This window comes from Nerophis ophidion, linkage group LG27 (genome assembly GCF_033978795.1).
Source record: "Nerophis ophidion isolate RoL-2023_Sa linkage group LG27, RoL_Noph_v1.0, whole genome shotgun sequence".
Lineage (NCBI taxonomy): Eukaryota > Metazoa > Chordata > Actinopteri > Syngnathiformes > Syngnathidae > Nerophis > Nerophis ophidion.
This window is the reverse complement of record NC_084637.1, coordinates 6,407,935-6,427,772: the sequence shown is the minus strand read 5'-3', so window position 1 is coordinate 6,427,772 and position 19,838 is coordinate 6,407,935. Positions and strand designations below refer to the sequence as shown.

At 41.1% G+C, this 19,838-nt stretch overlaps 1 protein-coding gene across 1 annotated transcript in view; it reads right to left on the bottom strand.

Annotated features, from left to right (window-relative positions):
* The window catches only part of LOC133544509 (actin-related protein 3), a 14,718-nt gene extending 849 nt beyond the window's left edge, over window positions 1-13,869 (bottom strand). The window contains exons 1-10 of the mRNA XM_061889911.1: window positions 13,665-13,869; window positions 13,273-13,328; window positions 6,280-6,404; window positions 6,089-6,199; window positions 5,824-5,919; window positions 5,634-5,741; window positions 5,419-5,562; window positions 3,938-4,111; window positions 3,768-3,860; window positions 3,575-3,700 (exon numbers count right to left, since the gene is read on the bottom strand). Of these exons, the coding sequence (XP_061745895.1) occupies window positions 3,575-3,700; window positions 3,768-3,860; window positions 3,938-4,111; window positions 5,419-5,562; window positions 5,634-5,741; window positions 5,824-5,919; window positions 6,089-6,199; window positions 6,280-6,404; window positions 13,273-13,328; window positions 13,665-13,708 (1,077 nt within the window). The 5' untranslated portion in view covers window positions 13,709-13,869. The remainder of the gene's footprint in view (window positions 1-3,574; window positions 3,701-3,767; window positions 3,861-3,937; window positions 4,112-5,418; window positions 5,563-5,633; window positions 5,742-5,823; window positions 5,920-6,088; window positions 6,200-6,279; window positions 6,405-13,272; window positions 13,329-13,664) is intronic.
* Between the last annotated feature and the right edge of the window lie 5,969 nt (window positions 13,870-19,838).

Below are 19,838 nucleotides of genomic sequence, written 5' to 3'. Positions count from 1 at the left end.
AAAAACAGCTAGAACTCTAAAATAGAACCGAACCGAATCGGGATCATTAGGACACAGTACACCTCCTGCATACGCTTGACTAATATAATTGTGATGCAAAAGTTGCTTACTAAAGTGTGGAAGAAAAGTTTAAAAGGGTTTACAAAACATTTACTTGTGGCGGTACACCATTATTACTTTTAGACCACCATACACATTTGGTGTTGTCTTTTACATTTTAATTTGAGATAGGTATATTTTTTGTTTCAGTAATTTATTTCTTGATTTGTTCAAATTTGGCAATGTTATTTATTTTTTTATTTTTTTTAATATGGCGCTGTCATTTATTTTATTTAATGCTGTATTTATTTTTCTTTTGTTAATTTGCACCTGTCATTTCAGTTTTTATTTTAAATTTGGCCATCATCAATTTGATCAAAAAGAAGCAGTACTTAAAGAAGCTTTACCTTATTTTTTTTTTAATTTGGCACAGTCATTTCTTGTAATACATTTTTTATGGGTGCTATAATTCTCCATATATTTTTTAATTAGGCATGGTCATTTATTTTTTTTAATTGGATACCATAATGTATTTTTTATTTAGCACGGTCATATTTTTTTTAACTTGGCACTGACATTCATAGATTTTTATTTCTGGGGGGGAAATTTTATTCTTTTATGTTAAGTCAGCACTGTCAGTTTTGTATTTTTAACTAAAATATGGCACTGAAGAACAATTTTTTATTTGACTTTCAACATTTGTTTTTTATTAAACATAGCACTGTTATTTATTATTATTTCTTGTTAGTTTTTCGCTGTCATTTTAATTTTTATATCAAATTTGGCAGTCTTTTTTTTTAATCTGACGTCTTTTCTTTTAAATAACGCTTTTGGTTATTATATATTTTACTTCATATCTAATTTAATCATTTGTTGTTAATTTGTCACTTAAATTTGGATTTTAAATTTGGCATGGGAAATGGGAAACATGCAAAACACTTATCCTGTTTGGCAACTTTTAGTTGCTTGATATTTCTGATTGATTACAAAACTTTAAGGAGATTGTCACTAAAGTAAACGAGGTAGGAGTCAAACTTTCACATACTCTTAAAATCCAATTATGTTAACACATTAATTATACATCCATTATATCAATATCATATTTATATATACACAATAAATATGTACTAGGGATGTCACGGTGTTAACATTTCTTATCACGGTTATTATAATTATGGTATTTTTAAATGTGCTCAAAAATTTCAAAAAGTATTTATAATTAAATCATTTAACCAAGTTTTAATTTTTTTTTTTTTTAATACATTCAAAATGATATCCTTTGCAGAAGAAACATTATTGTAGATAAACACATTGTTTCATGGACCGCCAGTAAAATTAAATGTGCATATGAAAGCACCACAAGCATTATAAACAAAGTAACATGGCAGAAACAAAATAAAAAAATAATAAAAAATAAATGTGAAAATTGTGCAAGATAGCACCTTATGGACATATGTGCTAAACAAAAGGGAACACAAGAATTTTGCAAGATAGCACCTAATGGCCATACAAGTTTTGTCCATATAGATAAAAATTGTGTTCATATATGAAATCTAGTCCAACACATAGGGCTGGATGATTATGGCCAAAATAATAATCAAAATTATTTTGATCAATATTGAAATCACAATTATTAACCATGATTATTCATTATATTATTTAAAACTGTGTTGGGGTGGTGCTTGAACGCAACGCTATCATGTAATATGTAATGTCTAATAAAACGACTATAAACAAGTACTAGCCATATATTTAAAGACAAATATTTGTGTTTTTTTATTAATAATATCATGGTGTCAGCTTTTTCTCACTGCATCACGCCTTTATCTGTAGTTTTCATTTTGATGGGAGTAGTATTTTTTTTTTAGTTATGTAATTTTACATGAAATAAATGTATGTACATATTGTATCGGGACAGATCCATTAAGACTTTGAGCAAAAATATGTCATATAGGAACTAACAATACACCATAAAACATGAATAAAATGCTGTCACATGAATGGTTTTTAAAGTAATAACTTTGTGAACTGAAAATAACCACACAATTAATGTACAAAACATGTTGTTTACTTTTTGATATTAATATAAAACAAAGCAGTTTGGCTAAAGAAGATAAATAAACAAGCTTTGTTCTTCTCAAACAACAACATGTGGTTCATTGCAACAGTTTGGCCAACAAAAATAAACAGGAGTGATATCTCTCACATCTAATTCACAATCTTTGTGCCTCTGACAACTCAGCGTATTAAAACTTCACAGCCTGCGTTCAATTTGATGAGACAAAACATTTGAGCGACGTACCACTGGGTGTGAGTTTTTACTTGCCCTTATGTGGGCTCTGTACCGAGGATGTCGTTGTGGTTGGTGCAGCCCTTTGAGACACTTGTGATTTAGGGCTATATAAATAAACATTGATTGATTGATTGAGTATTGATGTTAAAGGCCTACTGAAACCCACTACTACCGACCACGCAGTCTGATAGTTTATACATCAATGGTGAAATATTAACATTGCAACACATGCCAATACGGCGGGTTAGTTTACTAAATTGCAATTTTAAATTTCCCGCAAAGTTTCGTGTTGAAAACGTCACGGAATGATGACGCGTGTGCGTGACGTGTCGGGTTGTAGTGGACATTTTTTTCCAGCCCGATCCTAGCTATTAGTAGTCTGCTTTAATCGCATAATTACACAGTATTCTGGACATCTGTGTTGCTGAATCTTTTGCAATTTGTTCAATGAATAATGGAGAAGTTCAAAGTAGAAAGATGTAGGTGGGAAGCGGTGCACTGCAGCTGCCTTTAGCAAGACAAACACAGCCGGTGTTTCCTTGTTTGAAATTCCCAAAGGTGAAGCTTTACTATGGAACAGAGCGGTCAAGCGAACATGTCAACCGGCAGGTTTCGGTGAGAAAATTGTGGGAATAGGTTGTCTCTTACCGGAGACATCAGCGGAGCTTGCGTCCTGCTGCAGCTGCATGGCTTCCTTCAGAGAGACTGGCGATCACCACACCCGTGGCCACACCCCTCCAACTTTCAGGTACTATATAATCTCACTAAAACACTAGTAACACAATAGGCAGATAATGGATTTTCCAGAATTATCCTAGTAATTGTGTCTAATAACATCTGAATCGCTCTCACTGCCCTCGCCTTTTTTTCTTTTTCTAGTCTTTCACTCTCATTATCCTCATCCACGAATCTTTCATCCTAGCTCAAATTAATGGGGAAATTGTCGCTTTCTCGGTCCGAATCGCTATAGCTGCTGGTGGCTATGATTGTAAACTATGTGAGGGTGTGAGGAGCTCTACAATCCGGACGTCACGCGCACATCTTCTGCTACTTCCGGTACAGGCAAGGCTTTTTTATTAGCGACCAAAAGTTGCTAACTTTATCGTCGATGTTCTCTACTAAATCCTTTCAGCAAAAATATTGCAATATCGCGAAATTATCAGGTATGACACATAGAATGGACCTGCTTTCCCCGTTTAAATAAGAAAATCTAATTTCAGTAGGACTTTAGTTGTGTCTTACCTTCAACTTGCCACCGCTCAGCTCCTCACTGATTTTCAGCCGTGCGTCCACTGTCCGCTTAAGATCCCTCTGCATACGCCTGCCAAAGTCTCGGAACATAGTCGATCCCCCGGAGAGCACAATGTTCTGCGGCACAATTGACAAATTAGGAAAACGCACACGCACGTCATCTGCTTGCGGTGCCTTCCCACACCTTGTAGAGCGGACGACGGACATCAATAGGGCAGTTCTGGATCACCTCATCTACCACCTCGGAGATGGGCTGGGTGAAATCTGGATTGGCAAACTGCACAAAAGGAAAGTGGTTTAAAACGTTGTCATTTGGGGGGAATGCAACTGCTTCTCAAATAGAAGTGCTAGCACCTCAGGGTGGAAGAAAATCTCCGGCCCCAAGAAGCGCTCATAGCCGACATCTATCTGGAACTCTTTCTTGGTGATGGCGTTGACGCCTGTGTACTGCTTGATCCACTTGGACCCGTCTGTGTCGTACTTGTTGAATTCCTTGACTAGGTCAGGGCAAACATAGCTGTAGCGTTCCTGCAGTGACAACAATGCACAAGGAAGTGGATAATGTTCAGCTTTCTCTTTATTGCAAAGGCTGTAGCTCTACTGCCCTCTTGTGGACGCCCTAAGCAATGAATGACATTATCTGCCACCAGAGGTGGGTAGAGTAGCCAGAAATTGTACTCAAGTAAGAGTACTGTTACTTTAGAGATGTATTACTCAAGTAAAGTAAGGAGTAGTCACCCAAATATTTACTTGAGTAAAAGTAAAAAGTATGTTGTGAAAAAAATACTTAAGTAATGAGTAACTGATGAGTAACCTGTTTGTTTAATGATGACTGCAACAAGTAATGCACAAAAACATAAAAATAGCAACGAACAAATTCAGAGCCAGGAATATCTCTTAAGCAACTGAAATAAAAATAGATATTAAATAATATATATTTGGTACCCCGCCTTTCGCCCGATAGTAGCTGAGATAGGCGCCAGCGCCCCCCGTCACCCCAAAAGGGAATAAGCGGTAGGAAATGGATGGATGGTTTTACACTGTATTGAAAAAAAATTGAAAATGAATTTTACCTTTGCAATCTCATTATACTATTTGCTAAGTTTTATATTCATAAATGTAAGTTTCTCAATACCCGACCTGTTTTTTGTGCCTTTGAAAAAGATTTAAAACTCTATATTAAAACACTCTACCTCTAACAACCAAAAAGGTGTGAAAACGATGATGCTGTGTTCCAAATTCAAGTTATTTACTGAGATTGAGTGAGCCTATGGCCTTGCACTTTATTATATATATATATATTTTTGCATTCTATTTTAGTTACTTTGAATTTACAACCCCCTGGCGCTGTTTTGTATGGTTTTTATGTTTTGTACTATTTTTGTACTTACTTAGATTATTATTTTCAATTGTTTGTTAATGTTGAAATTTATAAATAAAGGTTTATAAAAAAATAAAGTGTCCAGTTAATCATGTGACCGCCTGGCTATGTTTGATTGGTGAAATGGAGTCAAACGTCACCAGTGACTGCATTTGATTGGTAAAATGCAGGCATGTGATGGATCCTACTATGAAGGTCTGTCTGACAAACCAAAACAAACAAAGCGTTCATTAACAGATCGATAAAAATCAGAAGCGAGTAGCGAGCTGAATGTAGATAAATGGAGCGGAGTAAAAGTAACGTTTCTTCTCTATAAATATACTCAAATAAAAGTAAAGGTATGTTGCATTAAAACTACTCTTGGAAGTACAATTTATCCCAAAAGTTACTCAAGTAGCGCGTTACTACCCACCTCTGTCTGCTACCCATGTAATTTTGAGGAAGTAAAACCGACCTTGACAGCTTTAGCCGTCTCCAGCGACTGCTCAGGCGGGATTCCCACTTCTCGTTCTCTCAGCAGCTGCTGGATAAAGTAGGTAATGTCACGACCGGCGATGGGGATGTGTTTGATACAGCTGCCGATGACGTAGCCCTCCGCCTGCAAACAGGGAAATAGAATAAGAGCGGAAACTAAGTGAAACCAGTCAAGGACATGACCAGTCAACGCACCACTGGGATGACGTGTGTAACGCCATCGCCGCTGTCAATCACCGTCCCGGTCAAAGTCCGCTCGCCCACCTGTCGGGACGTCCAGGAGGCTGCTAGCGCCAGGACAGCCTGGGGACCACAATCAATATTATAATTTACAATCTGTATCAATTAGAGTCAGGCTCGAAATATAATCTCAAAAAGCAATAACCTGAACGGCGATGTAGAGACCGGGGACGTTGAAGGACTCAAACATGATCTCTGCCGTGTACTCTCTGTTTTCTGGTGTGTTTAATGGCGGCTCCGTCTGTAGGGCGAGACACAAAACACATGTTGGTATACCCTCGATACATTTGGGCTGGGTGATATGGCTGAAAACTGTATCACGATATGGGATATGCGAGTCTATTGCGATACATATTGATATTGTTTTATTGGTTCAGGCCTATGCTTAATATAGGAAATTGAGATTCTACCAAGAGGAAGTAATGATCTTCAGGTTCTGCCCGCAGATACTTGAAGATGACCTGCTCCATGAACCTCTCCATCAGGTCCCAATCTTCTACTATTCCATGACGGATTGGCCACTAGGAAAGATAAAAGCGCGTCAATTTCCTGCTGATGTCGGTGGGCAATCATGTTACGCGTAGCAATAAGGACAGCTCACCTTTGTTGCATATGACGGTTTATCGATGGCTTCATCTCCAATGAAGAAATCCAGATCATCAACGCCCTTCATCATCCTGCGCTGTGCCTGGTCGCCAACTTTTGCGGACTCTTTGATTGCAATGCCTGATCATCGGTTGAGAACATCAAATATAAAAGTTTAATTACTGTTCCTAACTTCGGCAACATAAATAAATAAATAAATGGGTTGTACTTGTATAGCGCTTTTCTACCTTCAAGGTACTCAAAGCGCTTTGACACTACTTCCACATTCACCCATTCACACACACATTCACACACTGATGGAGAGAGCTGCCATGCAAGGCGCTAACCAGCACCCATCAGGAGCAAGGGTGAAGTGTCTTGCTCAGGACACAACGGACGTGACAAGGTTGGTACTAGGTGGGGATTTTGCTTTCAACAAATAGTTTTCAACACCGACAGAGACACTGAAAAGGTCCGTTATTGTTTGTGCCACAGCACCATCTTTTGGATGAGTTGACTGACAGCAGGTGCTGCGGGGTTAACGTCTACAGCATTTCCTTTGAACCGGAAGTACAAGTGTCTTCTAGCCATGTGGATTCTTCATTCATAACTCCAAGCAAAGTTTTTAAGTTTTACAATATAACTAAAACACGGGTACAAGCGGCCGAAATGAGTTTCCTCCGCCGGGTGGCGGGGCTCTCCCTTAGAGATAGGGTGAGAAGCTCTGCCATCCGGGAGGAGCTCAACGTAAAGCCGCTGCTCCTCCACATCGAGAGGAGCCAGATGAGGTGGTTCGGGCATCTGGTCAGGATGCCACCCGAACGCCTCCCTAGGGATGTGTTTAGGGCACGTCCAGCTGGTAGGAGGCCACGGGGAAGACCCAGGACACGTTGGAAAGACTATGTCTCCCGGCTGGCCTGGGAACGCCTCGGGATCCTCCGGGAAGAGCTAGACGAAGTGGCTGGAGATAGGGAAGTCTGGGCTTCCCTGCTTAGGCTGCTGCCCCCGCGACCCGACCTCGGATAAGCGGAAGATGATGGATGGATGGATGGAATATAACTAAAACAATTCCTATTCCCTAAACCGTCCCATGTGCAATGTCTGTAGGAGTGTTTGCGTGCATATTTGTACGTGCTATCATAATACAATGAAGCTAGCCATGTTAGCATTAGCAAATATGCTAACACCTTTACAAGTGTTTGTGTTGGTATTATTAACTTCTAATGACATTTTTTTTGCATTATTTCAGTTTCGTATATTCACCAAAACTTCACCGTGGAGTTATTGAGTCGGTTCAGCTGATTGGACAGCTAGCTTCCGCAGCTAGTGGGTCCATGACGATGACTTCTGTTTTGTTTGATGAGCCATTTTACAGACAGCTTTAGGAAACAATTAAGGTATGTAAATAAACATTTACAAACTATTTTGTATAGTAATGTACCTGCTGCAGCTAACATACGTAAACATATTTATGTCTTCTAAAATTGAGTGGGTGCGGCTTATAAACCGGTGCGCTCTATAGCCCAGAAAGTACGGTATTCATCATGTGAAAAAGCGGTGAAAGGTGTGTTCCGCACATAACCAAATACAGGGTTCGTACACCTTTTCCCTTGGCAAATTCAAGCCCTTTTTAAGGACTTTCAAGATCAATTTTTCAATTTTTCCCTCCAATGGCAAAAAAACAGTGTGAATCAATCCATAGCCTTGCTGTTTTGAGTTTCCAAATGCTGTCTGTAGGAAAAATACGAAAAATCTGCTAAAACCTAAGCCTAACTTTGAACCAGCAGTTATCATTAACTGAACGGGACATAGAAAATGAAGCAGTGTTGTTGTAGACTATTCAATGTCATTGGTGCCTGCAAATCTATCTCCAATTGTGTTGTTTTTGGTCTTTTTCTTGCTTACAGCACTCAATGACATCGAACCGCACAGATTGATTCACACCGTATTTGTGCCTGTAAACTGCATAATATGATATAAATACACGCACCCTCAAAATGTCAATTTTACTTATTAACAAAACTGTTCCACCTGTCATTAAGCATTTCTAGCCTTATAACTGTGGCTATGATAACAAATCTATTTTTTGTTGAGTGAAGTTCTTAACATTATAATTTATCATTGAAAAACGCTCGCTTTTTTCCCTTTCATAGCTCGCAATAACTGTCCTTAATTAACATATAATCTAGCGCTGATCTCACAGTTTAGGTCTAGCCTGCACCAAAAGGTTAGAAAACAAAACTTTAGCTAACGTTCGTTAACTTGTAGGGCGAGTCATCTCTGTGGTTTACCTTTCACATAACTCGAGAGAGCTGACTCTCCCATTGCGAAAAGCTGGATTTCCTTTTTGCATACTTTGCAGCAGGTTACACGTGGATTAGGTCCACGTTTTACCCAAACTTTTGTATTTGTCATTTTCAATCCAATGTTCATTTAAACGACGTTGACTGATGCACATATGCTGTACATATCCTACAAAGTGAGACCTACACTGTTACAATGTTCATTTCTCAGATGATATAATTGTTGATGACTGAAGTATGCTGATAGCAACCCAACCCCCCCACTTTGACACTTATTGAAATATCTTGTGTGACATCATGCACAAAAGTGCACTTTATTTGTTCTAAACTATTGTAGTGGCATTCTGTACAAAAAGTGCACTTTATTTTAGTGTTGTTTTGATATGTCGTAGTGGTTTGTGCAGCCCTTTGAGACACTAGTGATTTAGGGCTATATAAGTAAACATTGATTGATTGATTGATTGATTGATATGTCTTCTTAGTGACATCATGCACAAAAGTGCACTAATAGCTTGTTTTAAAATGTCTCTGACAATCTTGCACTTTCTGTTTTGGAAATGACATGAATGTTTGTGCCACTGTTTAATAAATACACTTTTGGTCAATTGACTTAGTTGTAGGGCTGGCCGATATGGGCTTTTTTTTTTAAATATCTCAATATTTTTAGGCTATATCGCGATACACGATATATATCTCGATATTTTGCCTTAGCCTTGAAGTAACACTTGATGCATATAATCACAGCGGTAAGATGATTCTATGTGTCTACATTAAAACATTCTTGTTCATACTGCATTAATGTATGCTGCGCTTTCTGTCTGTGAGAAAGAGAGACAGGAAAGACTGGGAAGAGCCTGTAGTGTAATGCCCGAAGCTAAAAGCAATTGCGTGAGAATATATACTCGAATATGACAATATATTTATTTTGTATATCGCACAAAGACAAACCCGAGCTATATCGCGTATATCGATATATCGCCCAGCCTTACATAGTTGTGATTTCCCTCTCTACATGAAAGTATAAAATGAGCATATATTAATGCAGTATGAACAACGTTTTATATCGTGTATCACGATACGGCCTAAAAATATCAAGATATTAAAAAAAAGGCCATATCGCCCAGCCCTAAATGCAACATTAAAAATCCAAGCATTTTCAAGGTTTTTACGCACCCGTACGAACCCTGCAAATATGTTTTGATCATATTTAATAGTTAAAGGCCTACTGAAATGAGATTTTCTTATTTACTTTTGATTGCTAATAAAAAAGCTTTGCCTGTACCGGAAGTAGCAGACAATGTGCGCGTGGCGTCACGGGTTGTGGAGCTCCTCACATCTGAACATTGTTTACAATCATGGCCACCAGCAGCGAGAGCGTTTCAAACCGAGAAAGCGACGATTCCTCCATTAATTTGAGCGAGGATGAAAGATTCGTGGATGAGGAAAGTTAGAGTGAAGGACTAGGGGGGAAAAAAAAGGAGAGGGCAGTGGGAGCGATTCAGATGTTCTTAGACACATTTACTAGGATAATTCTGGAAAATCCCTTATCTGCTTATTGTGTTACTAATGTTTTGGTGAGATTTTAAGGTACGTGAACGTTGGAGGGGTGTGGCCACGGGTGTGGTAACCGCCAGTGTCTCTGAGGGTAGCCACGTTTCTCGACGAGGCGAAGCGAAGGTAGCCGTTGGGGCCAGGCTGAGCTTTTTTTCCCCCCTTCTCCACGGTGGAAGCATCCCACGTCCGGGGGCGGCCGGTCGGAGGAGGCAAAAGAGTCCGCAGCTGCCGCTTTGACAGGTGCACGAGAAACAACGCAAGCTATCCGATCATGTCTACGGTAAGAGCCGACTTATTACCACAATTTTCTCACCGAAACCTTTCGTTTGATATGTGGTAGGGAACCATGTTCGCTTGACCGCTCTGTTCTACAGTAAAGCTTCATTGTCATCTTTCGGGAATGAAAACAAGGAAACACCGGCTGTGTTTGTGTTGCTAAAGGCGGCCGCATTACACCGCTGCCCACCTACATCTTTCTTCTTTGACGTCTCCATTATTAATTGAACAAATTGCAAAAGATTCAGCAACACAGTGGTCCAGAATACTGTAAAATTATGCGATTAAAACAGACGACTTCTAGCTGGGATCGGGGCTGGAACAACATGTCCGCTAAAATCCGTGACGTCACGCATCATCATACCGCGACGTTTTCAGCAGGATAATTTGTGCGAAATTTAAAATAGCAATTTAGTAAACTAATCCGACCGTATTGGCATGTGTTGCAATGTTAGTATTTCATCATTGATATATAAACTATCAGACTGCGTGGTCGGTAGTGGTAGGTTTCAGTAGGCCTTTAATTCAAGACTAAGGCAAAATATGGAGATATATATCGTGTATTGTGATACGGCCTAAAAAATGTTGAGATATTAAAAAAAGGCCACATCGCCCAGCCCTAAAAATCCAAGCATTTTCAAGGTTTTTACGCACCCGTACAAACCCTCCAAATATGTTTTAATCGTATTCAATAGTTATAACCTACTCAGTGGCCTAGTGGTTAGAGTGTCGTGAGTTCAAATCCCGGCCGAGTCATACCAAAGACTATAAAAAATGTGACCCATTACCTCCCTGCTTGGCACTCAGCATTAAGGGTTGGAATTAAATGGGTTGTACTTGTATAGCGCTTTTCTACCTTCAAGGTACTCAAAGCGCTTTGACACTACTTCCACATTTACCCATTCACACACACATTCACACACTGATGGAGGGAGCTGCCATGCAAGGCGCCAACCAGCACCCATCAGGAGCAAGGGTGAAGTGTCTTGCTCAGGACACAACGGACGTGACGAGGTTGGTACTAGGTGGGATTTGAACCAGGGACCCTCGGGTTGCGCAAGGCCACTCTCCCACTGCGCCACGCCGTCCCTAATTGGGGGTTAAATCACCATAAATGAGTCCCGGACGCGGCACCGCTGCTGCCCACTGCTCCCCTCACTTCCCAGGGGGTGATCAAGGGTGATGGGTCAAATGCAGAGAATAAATTCGCCATATCTAGTATGTGTGTGACAATCATTGGTACTTTAACTTTTAATTTCAGTTTAAAGGCCTACTGAAACCCACTACTACCCACCACGCAGTCTGATAGTTTATATATCAATGATGAAATATTAACATTGCAACACATGCCAATACGGCCTTTTTAGTTTACTAAATTACAATTTTAAATTTCCCGGGAGTTTCGTCTTCGAAACCTTGTGTAATGAAGACGTGTACGCAAAACGGGTTTTTAGGAAATATGAGCGTTGCGCACACACACAGCTAAAAGTCGTCTGCTTTAACAGCATAATTATATGTTTTTTTGGACATCGGTGTTGCTGTATCTTTTGCTATTTATTCAATTAATAATGGAGAAGTTACAGTAGAAAGATGGAGTTGGGAAGCTTTAGCCTTTAGCCACACAAACACACGGTGATGGCCCTGCGATGAGGTGGCGACATGTCCAGGGTGTACCCCGCCTTCCGCCCGATTGTAGCTGAGATAGGCGCCAGCGCCCCCCGCGACCCCAAAAGGGAATCAGCGGTAGAAAATGGATGGATGGATGGAACACACGGTGTTTCCTTGTTTAAAATTCCTGGAGGTGAAACTTTCCTATGGATCAAGAGAACATGGATCCCGACCACATGTCAACCAGCAGGTTTCGGTGAGAAAATTGTGGTTAAAAAGTCAGTTCTTACCGGAGAAAAGCTGAGCTTGTGCCGTCCATAAAGCTGCCGTCGACTACGCGTCAAGACACCCGTGGAGACACCCTTCCGACTATCGGGTAATATAAAACTCACTTAAACACTAGCAACACAATAGAAAGATAAGGGATTTCCCAGAATTAACCTAGCAAATGTGTCTAAAAACATCGGAAGCCGTCCTAATGCAATTGCGTTTTGTTTTTTTTTTACTTTTTTTTTTTAGTCCGTCACTATCAATATCCATCCATCCATTTTCTACCGCTTATTTCCTTTTGGGGTTGCGGGGGGCGCTGTCGCCTAGCTCAGCTACAATCGGGCGGAAGGCGGGGTACACCCTGGACAAGTCGCCACCTCATCGCAGGGCCAACACAGACAGACAGACAACATTCACACTCACATTCACACACTAGGGCCAATTTAGTGTTGCCAATCAACCTATTTAGTGTTGCCAATCAACCTATCCCCAGGTGCATGTCTTTGGAAGTGGGAGGAAGCTGGAGTACCCGGAGGGAACCCACGCATTCACAGGGAGAACATGCAAACTCCACACAGAAAGATCCCGAGCCTGGATTTGAACCCAGGACTGCAGGACCTTCGTATTGTGAGGCAGACGCACTAATCCCTCTTCCACCGTGAAATTGTCGTTTTCTCGGTCCGAATAGCACTTTTTGTTGGAGGCTCCCATTAAAAACAATGTGAATATGTGAGGAGCCATCAAACATGTGACGTCATCGTCTGCTACTTCCGGTAGAGGCAGGGCATTTCTCTTAGCACCGAAAGTTGCGAACTTTATCGTGGATGTTCTAAACTAAATCCTTTCAGCAAAAATATGGCAATATCTCGAAATGATCAAGTATGATACATAGAATGGACCTGCTATCCCCGTTTAAATAAGAAAATCTAATTTCAGTAGGCCTTTAAGATCAGACAGCATGGTGACGTCATCAAACCGTAGCTCTTTCATCTACTTACATGATGGAATGATGAACTGTGGCTCCGTGTTTCCAGCATATCCCAGCTTTGTGTACCTACGGATGATCAAGAACAATCTTTAATAGAATAAAATGTGGGGTTTTTTCCCCAGAATTGAATGGAGGTGGAGGCAGCTAAAATAATGTTGACGTTGCGGTCTGGACCAGGAAGTAGCATTAGCCGCAGTGGCTAACTACACATAAGGACGGTATAAACCCCAAAAAAACACGTGATAAATCAAAATGTATTTATGGCATTCTAAATGAATGGAAAATAATCATTAAATTAGAATAAAATTAGGAAGGGAGAGTATGGTTTAAGATCTCCACAGCAGGGCGTTAGCTGGAGAGTTAGCACGCCTGGCTAACAGGCTAGCACGTCCGCACACCTACCCTGTGCCGCAGTCCACAACGCAAGCCGGCAGTCGACCAGCCATCGTCGTGAGCGTTCTAGCCAACTACAAGGTGATTATCCCGGGCGCCCGACACGGATGGAAGCGCCTGTCGCAGGTGGTTGGAGTCGCCGCAGCCGCAATGAATAGCAGCCGCTGTCGATGGATGAGCGCTTCCGGGTTCCCAGACCTCCAGATACGTGCTGGCGTGCGGGAAGACTCAGTAGTGAAACAGTGACCTCTAGTGGATGGTATTGGGCATTGCAGTTTGAGTCGTAAAAATACACTATTTTGCCAAAAGTATTTGGCCACCTGACTTGATCATACTTGCCAAACTTGAGACCTCAGAATTAGGGAGATAATCATCCATCCATCCATTTTTCCACCGCTTATACCCTTTGGGGTCGCGGGGGGAACTGGTGCCTATCTCAGCTACAATCGGGCGGAAGGCGAAGTACAACCTGGACAAGTCGCCACCTCATCGCCGGGCCGAGATAATCATTATATATGCATATAGATCTATATATATATATATATATATATATATATATATATGTGTGTGTGCGTGTGTGATGCATCATGTTGTATGCATGCATGTTCCAAATAAACTCAAACTCGAACATTGACATTTTAAAATCAGCACACTTCCAAGAAAATTCAGAAACACGAATAATACAATTGTGTGTTTAATTCCTTCCACAGTGTTTATTTTCTTAGTACTTTAGTGCAAACCCTGTTTCCATATGAGTTGGGAAATTGTGTTTGATGTAAATATAAACCCAGGACACGTTGGGAAGACTATGTCTCCCGGCTGGCCTGGGAACGCCTCGGGATCCCCCGGGAAGAGCTAGACAAAGTGGCTGGAGATAGGGAAGTCTGGGCTTCCCTGCTTAGGCTGCTGCCCCCGCGACCCGACCTCGGATAAGCGGAAGATGATGGATGGATGGATGGATGGTAAATATAAACGGAATAGTTGGGAAAGGGCATGTTCACCACTGTGTTACATCACCTTTTCTTTTAACAACACTCAATAAACGTTTGGGAACTGAGGAAACTAATTGTTGAAGCTTGGAAAGTGGAATTATTTCCCATTCTTGTTTTATGTAGAGCTTCAGTCGTTCAACAGTCCGGGGTCTCCGATGTCGTATTTTACGCTTCATAATGCAACACACATTTTTGATGGGAGACAGGTCTGGACTGCAGGCGGGCTAGGAAAGTACCCACACTTTTTTTTTTTTTATAAAGCCACGCTGTTGTAACACGTGCTGAATGTGGCTTTGCATTGTCTTGCTGAAATAAGCAGGGGCGTCCATGAAAAAGACGGCGCTTAGATGGCAGCATAAGTAGTTCCAAAACCTGTATGTACCCTTCAGCATTAATGGTGCCTTCACAGATGTGTAAGTTACCCATGCCTTGGGCACTAATGCACTCCCATACCATCACAGATGCCGGCTTTTGAACTTTGCGTCGATAACAGTCTGGATGGTTCGCTTCTCCTTTGGTCCGGATGACACAATGTCGAATATTTCCAAAAACAATTTGAAATGTGGACTCGTCGGACCACAGAACACTTTTCCACTTTGCATCAGTCCATCTTAGATGCTCTCGGGCCCAGAGAAGCCGGCGGCGTTTCTGGATGTTGTTGATAAATGGCTTTCGCTTTGCATAATAAAGCTTTAACTTGCACTTACAGATGTAGCGATGAACTGTTTTTAGTGACAGTGGTTTTCTGAAGTGTTCCTGAGCCCATGTGGTGATATCCTTCAGAGATTGATGTCGGTTTTTGATACAGTGCCGTCTGAGGGGTAGAAGGTCACGGTCATTCAATGTTGGTTTCTGGCCATGCCGCTCACGTGGAGTGATTTCCCCAGATTATCTGAACCTTTTGACGACATTATGGACCGTAGATGTTGAAATCCCTAAATTTCTTGCAATTGCACTTTAAGAAACTTTGTTCTTAAACTGTTTGACTATTAGCTCACGCAGTTGTGGACAAAGGGGTGTACCTCGCCCCATCCTTTCTTGTGAAAGACTGAGCATTTTTTGGGAAGCTGTTTTTATTCCCAATCATGGCACCCACCTGTGGGATGTTCCAAATAAGTGTTTGATGAGCATTCCTCAGCTTTATCAGTATTTATTGCCACCTTTTTTAACTTCTTTGTCACGTGTTGCTGTCATCAAATTCTAAAGTTAATGATTATTTGCGCAAAAAAAAAAGGTTTATCAGTTTGAACATCAAATATATGGTCTTTGTAGCATATTCAACTGAATATGGGTTGAAAATGATTTGCAAATCATTGTATTCCGTTTATATTTACATCTAACACAATTTCCCAACTCATATGGAAACGGGGTTTGTACAGTAAGTTAAGTCTTTGATAAAATTGTACAATGGACTGTGAATGAAAAACAAAAATGAGCAGAGGACAAATCTAGATGGCAGTAGCGGCCAATTTATTGCTTTTAAAAAAAATCCCCTTCACTCACATATTGTATGTATAAGAAAAATTGTGTCATCAAAGCAGCTTTTTTTGCTGAGGTGCTTTAAATTTCACATTGCCCTGGTGCTTTCCTGCAGTCCCACAATTATTTCCCCCTGTGTGTTGTGAGTATGAGGCTATTTAACTCAGTTTGCCCTCATTTTATTGGAATTAAAATGGATTGCAGTAGAGGCGGTTAATTAGAATTTAATATTGCCCAGCTAGTAGATTTAGGATCAGTGTACAATCCAGGAGAGATGATTCCGGGGTCTCCTCCATCCGTATGGAACAATGAGTTCAGACTAAGCTGCTGGAGTATTTCCAACCAAAACGATGATTTATTTGTGCGCACATGTTGGAGCATGTAGGATTTTGGCTCACTCTATTATTTCTAATAACCTGCTGTTTTTGTTGTGCCGAGGTGTGGCGTGGGCGCTTCATGGTGGCCTGCCCAGACCTCCTCGTCTGTGCTCAGCCTGAATGCTGCCAACATCATCATAAGTCATCTCTCTGCTCGAGTCATCCACACTCTGTTGGGTCTCTATCCCAGGTCAGGTATTTTTTCGGACTATAAGGCGCACTGTGGGGAGGCGCAGCCGACGGGCCGACGGCGGGGCAGGGCACGCCGCAGCCCTGCCCAAGATGGCGGCAAGGATGCGGAGAATGCGGCACGTTAATACACTGACACACAACATCCGGAATCCTATCATGCATTGCTTCAAAACTATGGCAAGTAGTAATGTCCAAAAAAAGATAATGACAGAGAATAAAACGAGGACGGACTATTCAACCCTAAACTCACTCCTTCCCTGCAAATGAAATGTCACAGATGCTGCCCATACCTATGCTCCTTCAAAGGCTGTGCTACTGGCTGCAAAGCATTGCACTTTCATATACAGTATTCGGAGGTCTCAAGGTTGGCAAGTATATGCGGTAAGCACAACCAGAATTAGGCGCACCGGGTTATAAAGCGCACTGTCGATTTTTGAGAGAATGAAATCATTTTAAGTGCGTGTGGGGAGGCGCAGCCGACGGGCCAAGATGGCGGCAAGGAGGCGGAGAGGCGGGGCGTGCCGGGAGCGACGCCGCCGCAATCAAATTCAGGTGCGTAGATAGCGCACCGGCACACAATTGACATTTCTCCTCTGGCTGTATAAAAGGGGAGAAATAGGAGGGATCATGGCGGAAGGAGTTGGAGAGCCTGCAAGAACGGACGAAGAGCGGCAGCAGGGAAAAAGAGAGAGAACAGCGCACGAGAGCGAGCAGCGGGGAGGAGCTGAAAGAGCGATCCAAGCTGCAGACAAGCTTTATTGAAAAATAAAGAGTCAAACCTTGCGCAAAAGCGATGTCCTTCCTGGGTGGTCAGTGGAACCCGAGCGTCGACAGGGAAAGTCGTACACGAATGGCGCCCAACGTTGGGCACCATTTGTGGATCCGTCCTCCTTCTCCCCTTTTATACAGCCAGAGGAGAAATGTCAATTGTGTGCCGGTGCGCGATCTACGCACCTGAATTTGATTGCGGCGGCGTCGCTCCCAGCACGCCCTGCCTCTCCGCCTCCTTGCCGCCATCTTGGCCCGTCGGCTGCGCCTCCCCACCCGCACTTAAAATTATTTCATTCTCTCAAAAATCGACAGTGCGCTTTATAACCCGGTGCGCCTAATTCTGGTTGTGCTTACCGCATATACTTGCCAACCTTGAGACTTCCGAATACTGTATTTGAAAGTGCAATGCTTTGCAGCCAGTAGCACAGCCTTTGAAGGAGCATAGGTATGGGCAGCATCTGTGACATTTCATTTGCAGGGTAGGAGTGAGTTTAGGGTTGAATAGTCCGTCCTCCTTTTATTCTCTGTCATTATCTTTTTTTTGGACATTACTACTTGCCATAGTTTTGAAGCAATGCATGATAGGATTCCGGATGTTGTGTGTCAGTGTATTAACATGCCGGCTGGTATAAACACACGCTGAGAAATAGCTCCGTGCCTGCCCACTTTATGCGTTATAGATAAAGCTAGTCTCCTTCTGGTTGTCTGTGCAGTTGTGCACTCTCCAAAAGCCGTAGATGTTATAACGTGACTGGGCCGGGACGTTGTTTATATGGAGGAAAAGCGGACGTGACGACAGGCTGTCAGTCAGGTCCGCCTGGAAATTGGAAGAAATTCGGGAGAATGGGAGATTTTCGGGAGATGCACTGAAATTCGGTCACCCTAAAAATTCGGGATGGTTGGCAAGTGTGGCTTACCGACCTCGAAGCAATTTTATTTGGTACATGGTGTAATGATGACCAGTAGATGGCAGTCATGAATAAGAGATACGTGTGGACTGCAATATGATGGCAGTAAACAACACCGAAACTGCCAAAACAGTGAGAATATAGAACATTACACACGGTGCTCCAAAAATATGATTACTCGAATAGACAATCTTTTGCGCCATATTAACATTTTTGGGTTTCACATGTATATCAGGTGTTTATGTATTGTATTGTTGGTCAATAACCACATTTTTATATCTGTGTGACAGGCAGGACATTATGAGCCTAACTGCTATCTGCTCCTTTTCGGAGACGCAACAATTTTTTTTTTCCAAATGTTTTTAATCCGATATACCAGTGGTTCTCAACCTTTTTTTCAGTGATGTAGCCCTTGTGAACATTTTTTTAAATTCAAGTGCCTGTAAACAGAGCAAAGCATTTTGATTGAAAAAAAGAGATAAAGAAGTAAAATAAAGTACTATATCATCAGTTTCTGTTTAATTAAATAATATAACAATGTAAAATATTGCTCATTTGTAGTGGTCTTTCTTGAATTATTTGGAAAAAAAGATATAAAAATAACTAAAAACTTGTTGAAAAATAAACAAGTGATTCTATTATAAATAAAGATTTCTACACATAGAAGTAATCATCAGCTTAAAGTGCCTTCCTTGGGGATTGTAATAGAGATCCATCTGGATTTATGAACTTATTTATAAACATTTCTTCGGAAACATTTTTTAACATCAATATTTATGTAACATGTCCAAAAAAAAATCTAGCTGTCAACACTGATTATTGCATTTCTTTTAAAAGTTTATGAATTTAAATTCATATTTTGTTGAAGTACTATTCAATAAATATATTTATAAAGGGATTCTTGCATTGCTGCTATTTTTAGAATATATATTTTTTTTAAATCTCACGTACCCCTTGGCATACCTTCAAGTACCCCCAGGGGTACGTGTACCCCCATATGACAACCACTGCGATATACTAATAATTTGCATTTTTAAAAAATATTTTTTAATTACAAATTCAGACGTTTTTTTTGTCCATGAATTTTGTAGATGAAGAGTATTTTTGTTTTTTTATGTCTCCCCCCCCCCCAAAAAGAAAAGTGCAGCACTGTTTAAAAAGCATGCAACCCCTGAAAAGGTTGCATATTGTAAAAAAAAAAAAAAGCGCACGCAACTGGCAGACAAACACCATGCTGAGTCAACACAATATTTATTTACATTGCAAAACAGCAGAACTATTTCACTTGTCACAGAATACCAAAATGTACTTAAATGTACGGGAACGTTAAAGCTTCCACACAAATGAGGATTTATTATTGGAAATACTGAAGAAACACAGAACCAAAGCAAGCATGACGTTGACCTTTTATGCCAAATCAACTTTTCGTACATATTGGTACCTGTTTATGTATATTGGGGATCT